Below are 15,492 nucleotides of genomic sequence, written 5' to 3'. Positions count from 1 at the left end.
AGGCTGCACACAAATCAGTGGGACACCTTAATGACAACAGCTTCCTTTTGCCAAGAAAAATTCTTACCATGCTAGAGAGTGCAGCATATATTAAGCTAAGGAAAGGGTTTATTCAGATGTTTCATCAAGTTTAACAGAACAGCACAGTAAATTTTATAATGGAGTTTCTTCTTGTGTTTCTGGAATCCTTCCTTACCACAAATCCCTTTTACACAAATTAAAATTAATGGCTTTTATTTTTTGAGAGTGCATATAACATCTAACTTAGGGTTAAATCAATAAAAGAAAAAATAAAATTTAAAAAAAAGATATGTACAAAATACAATGGCACTCTACTTCAGAGACACTTGAAGCAGCAATCTAATAAATCTGATTTCTGGTAACAGATAAATATGCTAATACATTTGTTCTCATCCCACACAGCAAAGTTACTTGACTTCTTGCAGGTAGCACCTTACTGTTGTACATTATGCCCATTCTGCAGGTGAATTCGTCTCATTCTACACAGCCACTCCCTCAGCTACCCAAATCCTTGGTATTTTTAAGTTTGAAGAATGTTTTACAAAAGGTTATGTGTGTAAAGAAACAAAACCCAGCTGATTTTCTTACATTCTGTCTGATGAGCAACTTAGACAAGTAGAACAGTAAAAGCTCTTCTCAGCAATCAAAAAATCCTTGGCAGGGAAGTAGCTCTAAATTAAAACAGTGATTCAGAGACTACCTTTCACCTAATTATTGAAACATGCTTCGATTTGTTTTATTGTCCTTTAAACAGAAAAGAAAAAATCATTTGTAAGTCAAAAGCTGATCTTATTTCTTTAGTTTGGTGCCACCACGTGGCAGTTCCCCCACATAACCGTGCACTTCCAAACCGTGCCTGCAGAAGAATTATTTAAAGGATTTGATGGCTCAGTGCAACGTTCAACACAATCAGATCAAACGTGACCCACAGTCTCACTGTTAAGTGACACAGCAGCTTATGTGACAGTCATGACTATACCACAACCCAAATGAAAATTTATAAATCTTCTGTTCCGTTATTCCTGTAAAAATACACTAAAATTCACTGAAGTCTAATATATGTTTCCATACATAACCTAATCTGGTTTTTAAAGTAACTGGAGACTCACTATGACAGTCCCCTCACTGTGACACAGTTAATTAAGTTGCTGTTGAAATATTTGCTTTTTTTAGCATTGTCTTCCCCCTTCTCTTTTTAATATAACTTTGGCTTCCATCCATCAAGAATGTAATCATGTCTGTCTTACACTGAAGAGCACTCCAGCACAAGATATCTGCCTGGTGGTATATTTATAGATATTGATAAATTCATTCTTTAACCTTCTTTCATTCTAACAAAATAGACTGAGCTCTCATTGTTTCACAAGCTGCAAATCATGTCTTGCTTCTTCACTGAATTCTCTCCCAATTTCTGTATATTGTGTATAGAAATGTGTCAGCAAAAGTGAATGTATTCAAGGAACAGTTCTATCACATGCTCTGCAGCAACTGTATTTCCTATAACCACCCTGCATTCCCATTCTCACACTTGGACATCAAACACTCTGCAGAAACCACACCACTCACAATTCTTGTTTGTAACTGAACTCACCAATACTTTACCAAGAAACTGGAACAAATATTGAATTACCACACCTGTGCAATTGTTCTTGCACAGAAGCCAGGACAATGCATGCCAGACAAGCTGTAAAACTAACAGCTGACAAAATGATGTGACAGCATGGATTCCCTTGAACACAACAGCTCTCTTTTCCTGACACTTTTCAATACAAGTGTGCAGGGCACTGACACAAAACTCTCATTTTTCCCCATATTCCATACAGAAATTAGGTTCTTTAAAACTGGGAAAAGAAAAAGCTTGCTTAGCTATAGATTTAAGTCTAGTGAGGAGAGTTTAAGAACTTCCTTATTAACATTCATCACACAGAAAGACTGAACAAGCACATCTTCAATTATTCTGTGCATACCTCTGAGATCATAAACATTATTTCTCCTTCAAATGCTTGGCAGCAAGGTAAATATTATGCATTAACATAACAAAAAACCCAACTCGATTCCTACACAAAGCCAATTCACAAAATGAACACTCCTTTTATAACACTGCTTTAGATCACAGGCCAGGGACTGAGGTGAAACAGGACAAAACAAAGACACTGTATCCCATTTAGTCCCATAATCAATTCTGCTCCAAAGGAAAAAAAGTCCTTTTAAACAAGTTCTGGAGTCTGACAAAATAGACAAAACTTACCATTCAGGCCCAAAGTTAAGTGTCTGAGTTTCTGCTGCCATTTTTTCCTGTTCTATTCCTCTTTTTTAAAAAGTGTGAACCTGAAAAATAAAAATATTTATTATGAAAACAGCTGGATTGATACAGTGCTTCACAGATTAATTTAAAATACAAGAGCACACCTGGTCATGCAAAGAAGTGAAAAAACTGACTACACTGATTTTTTTTTTTAAGGAATCCATTTCAGCTTTCCAACACAGATTGATTTAGTAATATAGGAGCAACTGCACCAAGATTTCTTCCCTAAATCCCTCTTTTAACAGCTCAAACAGGACACTGGATTAGGGTGTCTGAGGAAACAATTTGTACAAACACAGAGAACTTCATGCATAATCCTCTTCTCCAAGAACAGTAATGCTTAATTAACAGAATTGCTGCTTCCTGACAATTACAAGAGGATAAAAACCCCACTAGAATTACAGCAAGACAGATTTGCCAGCTGAGTGGCAGAGTATTCAAGAATTTTCCACTGCTCATTCTTGAAAAATAAGCCTTCTAAAGATTGAGTGCATCCAATGCTACCAAATACTCCAAAATTCTGCAGGCAAATGGCAGCATTTCTTTCATTTTTGGTTTTATTAAGCAGAAGAAATGCATAACTTCAGACTTCAGCTGATTTCATTGCTATCAGCCAAGGTAACTCCTGCAGACACTAGGAAGGCTCAAGTTCCTACATATCCAGAGTGTACGGACAAGAGCAGATGAAGCCATACAGGAGGGAAAGAACAAGACTTCAATAGAAAAATAAAGGGAATATGGCCTTTTCAAATCCCTAAATTACTTCATTTTCAATGACATAATGAAAAAATACTTAGAATCTGGTAGGAAAAATACAGCAAGAAGTGAAAATACTACTGCTGACCAAAAGCCACTTTTACCTACGCCACTTCCAGGACTCTCTAAAAGCCAACAGATTACAGCAGGATGACAAGATCACCACATTCAAAAAGCTTTTCCCTAAGAGAACCAAGTCCAGCCCAGGCAGTTCTTGAGAAGTCCCTTTCATGCAATAAATACAGCTCCTCTCTCCTTCCAACAGCTGCCAAATCCCAATCTTCAGAGCAAGATAGTTTGGTTTTTTAAAAACCAAACACACTGTAAGTAAAGCCCAAGAAAAAGAAGAATTTGAAGCATCATCTTCAGACACTGGTTGATTAGACTTCAAGAACCCATAATGTCAGGGAGGGAACTCTGGTGTGTCAGAACCACACCCCTTAGCAGATCCAGGGACTAAATAAGGAACTTCATGAGTTTGTCTATACTTCCATGAAAAGGTGATGAAAAAGAAAAACAAAATCCAGGGAGATAGAGGTGGAAAGGGTGTTACTGAAAAAAACCAAGACAAAACTAAACAAAGGAAGCTTTTTTTTTCCTTCTATTTATTCCACAGAAGTAATAATATTAAAGAAAATAAATCAAGATTCTCAAAGCAAGAAAATGACAAAACATGCTAAAATGAAATATGCTAAAATTGCTTGAGCAGATTTTACCCAAATACTCTGGGCATAAGATTACAAATGCTTATCAACTCCCTGCAGTCTAAATCCACCAACTAACATTTGGCTTGTGTATTTTAACAACATGCTGTATCTTCTTTATCCCATACACAAAGTAATTTATATACAAATCTTAATGGTTTTATTTTCACAATCATTCTAGATAATTAAATGGAATTTTCCCCACTAGCTGCACCAAAAGCTAATACAAAGATACCCAGATATTCTCCCAGGCCTAGTCTGAGATGATTTTGGTCTGATCTGCGTTGCCTTTTGGAAGCAGCTTACAGCTCATGAGAACATTCAAGCCATATATATTCACCATCCTGCATATCAAAATGTAAGGTGAGGTACCCAAAGACAGCATGCAACAGCCACAAGAGAAAATACTGTGGGGCAATTCAAGTAAACCATCATGCACACTGAGCAAGAAGAAGAGAAGAATGAGAAAGAAGCCTCTAACACAATTCCAGGCACCCTTAATTGGATGGTGTCCCCCCACCTCCTGCAATGCCTGTAATCCTTCTGCTGGGGCTGGCGTGGGGTGGAGAGTTGTCAGATCAACCCATGTGCATCACCAGGGAACCTGGGATCTTTAACTCCTAACATCACAGCTAGTCTAGTATCAGAAATACCAAAAAGGCTGCCACTCAGGGTTAAACAACATCAGATACAAGGACAAAGCACTAAAACCCAGTTAGGATCAAACTGTTCACTGGTTCTGGACCCACCTGGCCCCACTCTTCAGCCTCTGTGTTATCTTCCCAAAAAACTGAGGATGCTGTGTCATGTTTCTCTACTAGACTTCTAAGCAGTTTAGTGCCTACAAGAACACTAGTCTCATCCCAGTGAGCTGCTGAATAGCTTTCCCTATCCCTCATTCTGGCCACTGCACTTTATTCTGTGAACTCTTCCTCTTGCACTCAGGTAAGTTATTCCATCCCTAAAAGTTCTGACTGTATGAATTTTGAACTGAAAACAAAACAACTGTAAGTGAATGAAATAGTACTGGATACATCCCCTCTGAAACAGAATAAAACAGACATGCATGTGATCTGAACAGATGTGACAGGCAAAATGAATAGTCAACATTACCCACAAATAAAACACACATTAAAAAGAAATTACAGGCAAGTTTGGGAGAAAAATATTGGACAAGAGACACCCTGAAAATGGGCAATGATTTGGGAGGGGGAGGGCAAAGAACAGGGAAAAGGCTCAGGAAAGCTAAGACAGCAAGTGCACCACAGGAAAACACTAAAGCCACATGAGAGCAGATGAAACAAAGGGAGTGGAAAGCCTGTGCTGCTTCTGCTGGCCCTCCAAGTGGCAGCCAAAGGGGAGAGCACAGAGAGCAACCTGAGAGGAGCCTCTGACAGTGACTGCACAGCACACCTGGCTCCTGTGCAGGAGAAGCTGCACCAACTGGAAAGGCAAGTTGGAGTGGACAAGGCAGCACTCACATCACAGGAGGAGAAAGTCAGGGTGGAGCAAGAAAAAGGATGAGGAATTCAGAGACAGGAATGAAGGATCAGGTCACAAACTTCACACCTTTTGCTTAGCCAAAATGGCAAACTTATCACATCTTTATTATGTAAATAATTTTTCTGGGTCTTAAAATTCAGTATTAATAACAGAAATGTTGATTTTGGTATTTATTAAAATGCTGCTTCCTTATTAATCAAGGATGGCAAATGACAAAAATAACATATACCTAATATTTCCTTCTTGATATAATTTGATGAGGGAAAAGCCCCTTTGTGAACAGCTAGTTCTGTGAGTTGAGGTTTTCTACAAATCAAAGGTTACTCATCAAAAAATCTCCACAGTACAGATTTTACATGGGCAGAGAGCACATGGGCAGGCCCAAGCTGAAGCAAGAAACTGAGGCAATATTCTGATAGTGCCAAGTTAACAGCACTGCTTGGCCAAGGCAGCTACCTGGTGCTTCCCACCACCCCTCCAATCTGGAACGTTTTTCCAAAGTTTTCTTCAAATAAGGTCAATACTTGATCAGGGTGCCAGTGCAACCCTACAAACAGTTGGGGTTTTCCTGCATGTCTTTAGGGGAAAATGGAATTGGGACCCTATTTTCCTGAGGTCACAGCCACAACAGCCACTGACCTGCCATCAGCATGCAGGAGTGAAAAGAGAAGAAATCACATCAACCCCACCAACAACCTGCAGGCTGGCAAGGGGAAAAAACCCTAATTTTTAAGCTGTTTAGTACTTTGAAAATCAGAAGTCCACCCTGTGAACAGACACAAACTGTAATCTAATAACATGAAGCCTTTAAGTGGCTTTCACTCCCAATTAAGAGGTAATATTATACATGCAGAAGCTGCCATCAGCAACACTCATTTCACTGGCTTACTTTAGGAACAATGGTTATTCTACCAAGCTTACAGTTTCTTAAATTATTTTTCAAGCTCACCATTTAGTACCTTACAAATGTATTAAAGCTCTCAAGTACCTGCTACAACACAAGCCAGAACTTGATTCTACTAGCTGGATTTATGTGTTAAAATGTGTAAGATGTTTCAGTTGAAGGCACACAATTATAGTGGCACATTTTGTCCATAAGCTCTGGTATCTTATTTAAAGCATACAGCTAGCTAAATATATAAATAAATATAAATATCTAGTCAAAAAGCTGTTTTCAGAGATTTGAAATATCAAAACTACCCCATTTTCCAGACTTTGCTCAAGCTCACATAATAAAATTAAGGTTCATTTGTTCCTGATGGGCACCTGCATAAAGACTTTCAGGCAATGCTGAATTCCTACATTTCCATCACAGAATTCCCTCAGCTGGTGGCACATGACTATCTGTCTCACCAAGATGTTCTGGGTAGAGACTACCAAGAGAGAGGTTCTTGGCATTCTAGGTTAAGCCTAGGCAATGGCTGCATTCAGGTCCGACCATCTCATCTTTTCTGCAGACAAAAAAGACTTAAAGATTTGGACTGTCATTGCAATTAATAGCTTTGGGACCACTGCATGCTTAGGTTTTTAATTAACTTTGGAAACCTAAACCTTGAAAAATATATACACCACTGATCCTTTCTATACACAGCTATTTTATTTTTAAATTATCTACTCTTTGATCAGAGATGTTTAAGAAGAAAAGTATCCTTTCCTTTCAAGATAGTTCTGTTGCTACTGAAGGTCTGAAAGTGTCTTTTAAATCCAGAAACTGGATGAAAATATGAGAACCAAAGACCACAACAGAAATCCAACATGAGCAGTCTTAAGTGCAAGGAAATGGGTTGTCCTTAAATAAATAAATAAATAAATGTGGAGGAGGAATTTAACAGCAGTGTTCCACCATTCAACAGCAACATTACATCAAGATGAGAAAACTTCACCTTCCACAAGCAAGAAAACATTGCACAGGCAGCTACCAGAGCTGGCTAATGTCAGTGCCAGTAACTGGGTTTTAAAAAAATTAACAGGTTCACTGAAAAACTAATGCTGATTTTCTCTAATTTTTGAAATATTAAGGATGATCCACAACTGCATGCAAGCCACCTTTGAAGTGCAATGGTAAACAGGATGACTCAGGTGGCTCCACAACCTGTTTGATATTAATCACTGGCTAAAGAAGACAACACTGATTAAAGGACACTGACATAATTAAGGCCAGGCAACACAGATTTATGGAAGACATGCAATCAAAATACACTTCTGTAAGAACAGAAAAGTCATTGCTTGAGCAAGTAGATTAATTTTAACTTCTGCAGGACATTTCAATTCAGTAGAATGTTAAAAAGGACAAAATCATTTAGAACCACACAAAAAATCTCAAATCATCACAACCTAAGTTTTCTTCTCTTCTAAAGAATCTACAACAACCCATCTCAGACAGAACAAAATTCTCAAAACCAACTAAGAGGTAAGAAGCTATCTTCTATAGAGTCTGTAACATTGGCCACAAAACTTCTAAAAGCTAAGGATGACAAACATGGATATGGTAAATAATGGAAATGACACATCATCAATTTTACCACCATGAATTATTCAGTGACTCAGTCCAGTACAGCAGGTTGCACTGAATAAGGCAAAGTCAAGAGACTCACAAGCAGAAAACACAGGTGATATATAAGAAATGTAAAACTATTCTGGAAAAACACAGTCCTGCAACCATGCCGAGATGTATTACATTAATCAATTGAAAAGGAATATGTGATACAACATTGACTAGAAGAGCTAACAAAAACCACTTAACCCAGGAAAACAAAAATGCAGAGTAAATATACACCAAATTTTACCACTGAAGGGATACTGTGTCCTTTCTGCTGTAAGAGGCAGAACAGCTGTAAATCAGGTGTTCAAAAATTGATAGAATCTGACAGACATGCCTTACAGTGAGAAGAAAAAATACCAACAACATACTAATGCTCTATTTATTGAGCTTTGAGAAAAAATTAAGTATCTTAGTCTGTAAATGATCACTCAGGTAAAAACATCAGAAGACCCAAGTTTATTCAGTGAAGGGACTGAAGCAAGATATCTGGAGATAATCAACAAAGTTACCTGGTTTTAGATCAATGTGAAAATATTTTCTAATAAGTAAGTTCTAGTGTAAACAGAAAATTAATCAGAGAAAAAAAACTATTAGTCACATTATACAAGATGCCAGCCAAGTCACAGGAGTCCCTTCTGGCTTACCAAACCTGATTCCTGATAAAGGCATGAATTTTCCAAGGCCTATCTACCCACACACCAGAAAGTTGTTCCTAAGGGAGCAATGTCCAAACCATCCACTTCTCCAGAAACTGTGCCTCTATTATCACACTTACATTTCTGGATCTCTTGAAGTCTTATAACCTCCCTGTCTCAAACCCTTGCCAAAGTATTTCAATCTCCTGGCAATTTCTGATCAGAAATTGTCCATGCCTACCTCAAACAGCACTTTCAAACTGGCACTGCCCTGCTCACTGCACAGGGGCACCTAAAGCTTTATGGAGCACCTCAGCTTGTAACATGTAGCACCCCAGTCAAGCAGGACAAATACAAGTAGCCCTTCAAGGACAGAACTGACACAAGAGACTAACAAGACCTACACTCCTCATAACCAAATCAAAAAACAATTGAGAACATTAAGTGACACAACTCAAGATGTTCTCCTCCTTTCCTACCTACTACTGTGAACTTGGTGGTTAGATGTAGGCTGGAGAGTTCCCACTTCCTGCCTCACCTGCACACAGCCAAAGGTGAACACTTTTCTCAGTTCCCCCACCAGAACACAGCATGGCCTCCACCTTTATTTTATTACCAGACTCCAGCCAAAGGCAGACACCAGTGATTAAACTCCAAGCAGAGCCAGGGAACCACACCCTTGGCCTTGCCACTGGCTGGAACACAAACGCTTCTCATTCCAAATCCTAGCCCAAAATCCTGCCAGAGCTCACTTCCCAGCTTAAAAAAAAAAAAAAGAAAAATCACTTTGACATCTGCCTACCTTGTACATGGAAAACTTGATGGCAGATAACTATCTCACCTGTGCCCTTCCACAAGGCATGACAGATCAAGATGCCAAGCATACCTAGCTGCTCCCCAGCCAGAAGCCAGACTGTGAATGCAACCAAAACCCCTCTCCCACTCACCACACACATTATATAGCCCATACATATTTTTAAAGTGGAAGAGCCCAACTTCAGTCTACATTCACTGACACCAACCACTGATTTAACAGATCTGGGATGCTGGCAGGTTCAGGGGTTCATTTTTAATACATCCTTTCAATAACCAGCTTCTTTGGGCTTTGGATATTCTCTCCCTCCCCTCCAGCCCTGTTCCTTAAGGTTGCCTGCTCATGCAGTTCTGAGACATCCTAAAGTTCAGGAAACAAACATCCAACAGGGAGTGTTTAATAAAATATTCTAACAGAGAGAATCAGCATGTCTATCAGACTGCACACTACATATGAACTGCGATACTTTTTAATAGCATATCCATTTTTGCAAAATTTGCCCAAAAAATTCACTTCTTTTGATCCAAGAATTATATCTTTATAAATTGACTTGTGATATTAGCCTGATCCTGGCCTTAGGACTCTTAAAACTTAAGTGTTACAGAGAAAATCACATATGCAGATGATTCAGCATTAACTAAGCCTACCATGAGAGCTTCCACTGCTTTTAATGGTGGTTGGATGGGGCATCTGATTTATTAAGTCAAGTTATGAAATGTTTTTACATAAAAACCTTGCCATATGCTACTCCATGATCAGCCTCACTCACTTTCTGTCACACACAGTCTAACGCTGACGTCAGCCCTGCTTTGTGCAGGAGGCTGGAGCACACAACCACCAAAGGCTCTTCCAACTAAATCATCCTCAGATTCTAACACACATGGCCCAAAAAATCACTTTATAAATCCATGACTTGCCAGCCAAACCAACTCCTTCTACATGGCATTCTGACTCTAAGGCTGAATGCACATAAACTCAGCTATCTATCATCACAAACTTCACCAAAGTCATCTCTGCAGTGTCCAGAGTGCATCTCCTCCTTGTCTCTTCCAGTCTGAACCACCACACATGCATCCCATCTGCTTTCACCCAAACTGATCAGCCACAGACATCCATAGCCTCTGAGTGTCCAGTCACACAAACCAGTATCTTTACCATAAAATACTCCTAACAGAATGCAATTTACATATATTGTCAGGAAGAGAAGGAACATAAAAGAAACTGTTTCATTGTAACCAGAACCTGAAACAGGTATTTCTCTACTGAATAAAAAGGACAAAATTTCAAGTAACAAAACACAAACTGCAGTGCATCATGCTTACTTTCACTGGAATAGTAACTATTTAACAGTACAAAAATATCTTTCTAAACAGTTTTTAAACTGTATATGTAAGCTTGCTTATCTGTTTATAATGACAAACTACATATACAAGCAGACCTACTAAAGCCATCAAGTTATTGCTCTTTATTTCCCTAAAAATTTTAAACATATGGCCAAAGAGAGAATTATGATAATGCACTGTTTTAATAACTGAGATGATCAAAAATTAGTGATCCAGAAAGCAGTCAATAACACAGTAATTTAAAACAATTCTCTAAATGTCCATCAAAAACTTTCACTGACCTACACACTCTACAACCTCTACACAGCTCATGGGATTCCTTCTGCTTTTCTCATAATCCTGAGGTCTACATATCCAGCTTCTATATATTACAAGCTTTAAGGATTACAGGAGAGGCTCACTCCTGGAAAAACACACTTTGATTTCATGCTTGGGAAAAAGCTCAGATGCATCAAAACAATTCTATGCATCCTTCCCATTTAAAAAAGAAGAGAGGCAAAGAATGATTTCAATGGCAGCCTAGTTTCCCATGCAGGCATCAAGCCATCTCTACAGTGTCTAAATTGAAGGAATGCTTAATCACCTTTAGAGGAAATGGAATGAAAGCCCTCCCTCTGCAAAAAAAGAGAAGTGGACACGTTTTGTAACCAACACACAGAACAATCTCTGCTCCTAACAAAGCAATGCAAAGACCTCAGCCTGCTACAATCTCCAGCTGCCATCTGAGCTAAACATAAAAAAATAATGGCATTAAACATGCCCATGATGAACTGGTTATATATATCCACACACATATTGCCACCAACCACAAGAGGGCCAATACTGTACAGACCTTGTCACTTAAAGCACTTAATTCTTAGTTCCATCCATAAGTTAGGCACACCTTGAGCAAACTTGCTACATTTTCTCACTTCTGGTGATTTTCAAGCCAGATCCTTTATGCAAACAAAAAAAACGTTCTGGAGTTGAGAGCAAGAGATACAAGGAGAGGCTAAGATGGGCAGGAAACTGACTTTGTTCCCAAAAGAGCAAACCCCATCCCCCTGCAGCATTTCACACACCTTGCCTTTCAAATGTCACTCTATTAATTAAAATAAATTGATGAGAAAACCACACAAAGCAAGAGTCCCTTTCAAGGCAAATGCTTCCTCAGTAAACAAAGAAAAAGGTTTCCCCTCACCAAAGCATCCAATGGCTCTCTAGGAAGCTCTGTAGGGAGAAGGCTCCCTTGCTCTGCCCCATGGCTCTATCTATAATCATGAATTATAAATAGTTTATCTCCATTCATCTTTGAGCAGCAGCACTGAAGGGGGAAAAAGTAAGAAAAAAAGAAAAATTAAGAAAAAACTGCTAGGAAATGGATTTTTTTTTTTTTTTGTAAATCAGACTATGAGAGAATTTAATACCATACTTTGAAGAGTCCTAGGGAAGAATTTTAAAGACCTCAATGAAAGAATAAGAAACATATATACAACAGTTACCTGAACTTGCAAGACCAGACAAAAGTAGGCAAAATGAGATTTCACATTCTTACTAATGAAAATAAATAAATGAGCAGAGAGGCCAAAGGGGAAAGCACAGATCATCGTGCCCAGCTCATCTTCATCAGTTACTGTGAACCATGTTTTCCCTTCCAGGTTTAAATAGAAACCTTTCAGCACAGAGATGTACCAGCAAAGCCTTCAGCCACTCAGCTGTCCCAACAATTTGTTCCATGGGACTCTGACATCTAGGGCTGCTTTTATTTTAATGAAGTATCTATAGATCTTAAAAAACTACTGATTGTTTTTTTACATTCAAGTATGAGGAACTCCAGTGACAGAACTTCATCCAGACATGAGAAATACATTGGTGCTTAGTCACAATTCCTTAATAAAACCCAAAACCTACTTTGCACTCCCTTTTTAGTTTTTTTCCTCAACTGAGGAGTAAAACAGGAAAGAAAAAATTAATTACAAAGCCCTCAACTGTCTATTTACAAGCATTTTTTTTCACTTACATAATCATAGGGACCATAGTTTTAGTTTACTATATGTTTTAGAAACACAAGCAAAAATGCAAACAGGAGCACCTGAGGATATTTTACAATCCTCAAGGTCAACACCTGTAACAAAAGTAAGAGTCCAAGTTTTCACTGTGGTATCAATTTTTTTAAGCACCCTGTGAAACAAATCATTGCTGCTCCAAAACCACATTACATTTTAGTTCTATGCTCCTGCTTTAAAACACAGGCTCAAGAAAGCATTCAGAAAAAGGCCCCAAAGAAATACAGTGAGCAGGTGTCCCCAGGCACATTCCAGTACCCAGGGGCTGGGAGAGCCTGAGAAGCTCTTAAAACCATTCCACACCAGTATTTACACACAGTATTGCCAGATACTGGAGCACTTTATCAAAGTCTCAAAATAAGAGGTGACATCCAACTTCCAGGGCTAAAATTTTGCCTTCTCTTTAATCCAGCAAACTATTAGACAGAAACTTTATTTTTTTTTAATCACGCATTCATTCAGGAATTAACACCAGGCACACAAGCACTGACATCAACTGACTGGTACAACTACATGAACCTGGGGAGCAAAGCAGGTGCAGATGGGGCCATGGACACTCCACGTTTGTGCAGGCACCCCCAGGATTAATTAGGTCACACATTTTTACACCAGCATCAGCTAACTGCTCAAAAGATACCTATTCAAATGCATGGCAAGAAAACCAACACCTCATAGCAATAATACTCTTATTATCCACTGCAGTCACCACCCAATGACAAAACTTAAAAATAGCAAAACAAAGCTTTTGTTGGTGACAACTGCAACCAATTTTGTTTACAAAGGTTTCCAATTATCACACTGTGTATCAACCAAATGCTCCATTCACAGGACAGCACATTAATTTTTGTTTATTCAAGAGTTTCTTAAGAACAAAAGCAACCAGCAGAATCGTAAGAAAAAAAATTCACACGTACTTTCCAGGAACTTGCCCAAGTCAGCTCCTGAAGCAAGAAAATAAAATGTGCAGCAAGAAGTTAGAGGAATATAATCAGAATTCAAAAGTCCTTTTCCCATCCACCCAAGCAAACAGATATTCAAGAATGACAGTAAAAGCAGCACACCACGAACGTTGAACTGAATGTTACTGGGGGAAACGCGGATTTTTATTCCAGAAGCACTACTTGGCAATACCTCCTTTTGGCCTACACCTTGTCCCAATTCAAAGCGCAATCAGAGAGAACTGAAAAAGCCGTAAGCACTCTGTTGACACTGAAACTACTTGTCTTGGATCAATACCAAACGTACACAATTGTGATCGATGCTTTCTTCAGCCTGCCAAGGCTCCTCCAGTCAAACACTGCCGGTCACCGTTGCTCCCAGCACCCTGCTGCCTGGGCGGGGGAAGGCTCGGAGCTCCCTCCTTCCTCGGCCAGTGTAACCCGACAGGGCCGGCCGTGCTCGAAGCGGGGCTCACCGCGGCGCTGCCGCTGGGCTGGGAGGGGACGAGCGAGTTCACAAGGGTCAGTGCGAGGGGAGACGGCCCCGGAGGGCGCTGAGGAGCGGCGGGCGCCCCGCCGCCGCCTGACAAGTACCAAGGACCCGCACGGAGAGCTCAAGGCCCGCTCGCCCCAGCTCCAACGACCCCTGCAGAGGCCCATGGGGAGCGCAGGGGGGCCCTCCAGGCGCACCCCCCCACCCCCCTGGGCGGCCTCGCCTCCCGGTTAGGCCGCGGGGCGCCTCGCTGCTGCGGCAGCCGAGGCGGACGGGAGCCGCCGGCAGGGCCGGTAGTCGGGCGGGACACGCGGGGGCGGGGGTGTGGTAGGGACGGCCGGGGCAGCGGCGGGGCCGGGCGGCGGCGGGACGGCGTTACCTGAGCTCCCGGGCGGAGAGTCCCTCACAGCCGCGGCGGCTCCTCAACCCAACAACACAAGATGGCGGGTGCGCCGCCACGCAGCGTCACGTGAGGGCGAGGCCACGCCCCCAGACCCCGCCGCGAGACCCGGATGAAGCAGCGGCTCTTCCCGCCCACCCCCTCGTGTGACGTCATCCCGGAGCGGGGCGGGCCTCCGGCGCCCCCTGCCGGACACGAGAGGGCGCCGCAGCGCCACCCCCGCCCCTGCCCCTCACAGCCCTGAGGGGAGATGGGGATGGAGGGACATGGCAGGGCCGGGGGTACCCGCGCCTCCCGCCCTGCCCGAACCCCCGGTAATCAAATCACCGCCTCAGTTCCCCTTGCACTCGGCACTGATAAGGCCACACCTTTAGTCCTGTGTCCAATTTTGGGCCTCTCAATGCGGGAAGGATGTTAAGGGGCTGGAGCATGTCCAGAGAAGGGAACGGAGCTGGGGAAGGTTCACCAGTCTGACGAGGAGCAGCTGAAGGAGCTGGGGGGTGAGCTCAGCCTGAGGCTCAGGGCGCCCTTCCTGCTCTCCACAACTCCCTGTGACAGGAGGGTGCAGCCGGGGGATGGCCTCTGCTGTCAGCGAACAAGGGACAGGACAGGAAAACATGGCCTTAAGCTGCAGCCAGGTGAGTTTAGGTTGGACACTAGGTAGAAATTCTTCACAGGAGGGGTGATTAGGCATTGGAAGGGGCTGTCAAGGGAGGTTGTGGAGTCACTGTTTCAGGAGGTGTTCAAGGAATACCTGGATGTGGCACTCGGTGCCCTGGTCTGGTTGACAAGTGGGGATCAGTCACAGGTTGGACTCGATGATCTCAGAGGTCTTTTCCAACCAGAATGATTTCGTGATTCTGCCACCCTCCCGCCACTATCTCACACACACATACACGGCCTCAGCAGAGCAGTGTGGCTCCCAGCCTTATCTGTTTCTTCTGTGTGGTTCCATGAGGCAATTCAGCTTTATCAGTGGCCACGAGAATCTCT

General features: G+C 41.5%; 1 protein-coding gene across 1 annotated transcript in view; it reads right to left on the bottom strand.

Annotated features, from left to right (window-relative positions):
• GIGYF2 (GRB10 interacting GYF protein 2) overlaps nt 1–14,540 on the bottom strand; it is a 75,776-nt gene extending 61,236 nt beyond the window's left edge. The window contains exons 1-3 of the mRNA XM_054282410.1: nt 14,479–14,540; nt 13,583–13,609; nt 2,270–2,349 (exon numbers count right to left, since the gene is read on the bottom strand). Of these exons, the coding sequence (XP_054138385.1) occupies nt 2,270–2,310 (41 nt within the window). The 5' untranslated portion in view covers nt 2,311–2,349; nt 13,583–13,609; nt 14,479–14,540. The remainder of the gene's footprint in view (nt 1–2,269; nt 2,350–13,582; nt 13,610–14,478) is intronic.
• Nucleotides 14,541–15,492: the final 952 nt, after the last annotated feature.

Source organism: Melozone crissalis, unplaced genomic scaffold (assembly GCF_028551555.1).
Source record: "Melozone crissalis strain CALT ecotype California unplaced genomic scaffold, PUWL_Pcris_2 ptg000034l_1, whole genome shotgun sequence".
Lineage (NCBI taxonomy): Eukaryota > Metazoa > Chordata > Aves > Passeriformes > Passerellidae > Melozone > Melozone crissalis.
This window is presented reverse-complemented; position numbering and strand designations above follow the sequence as displayed.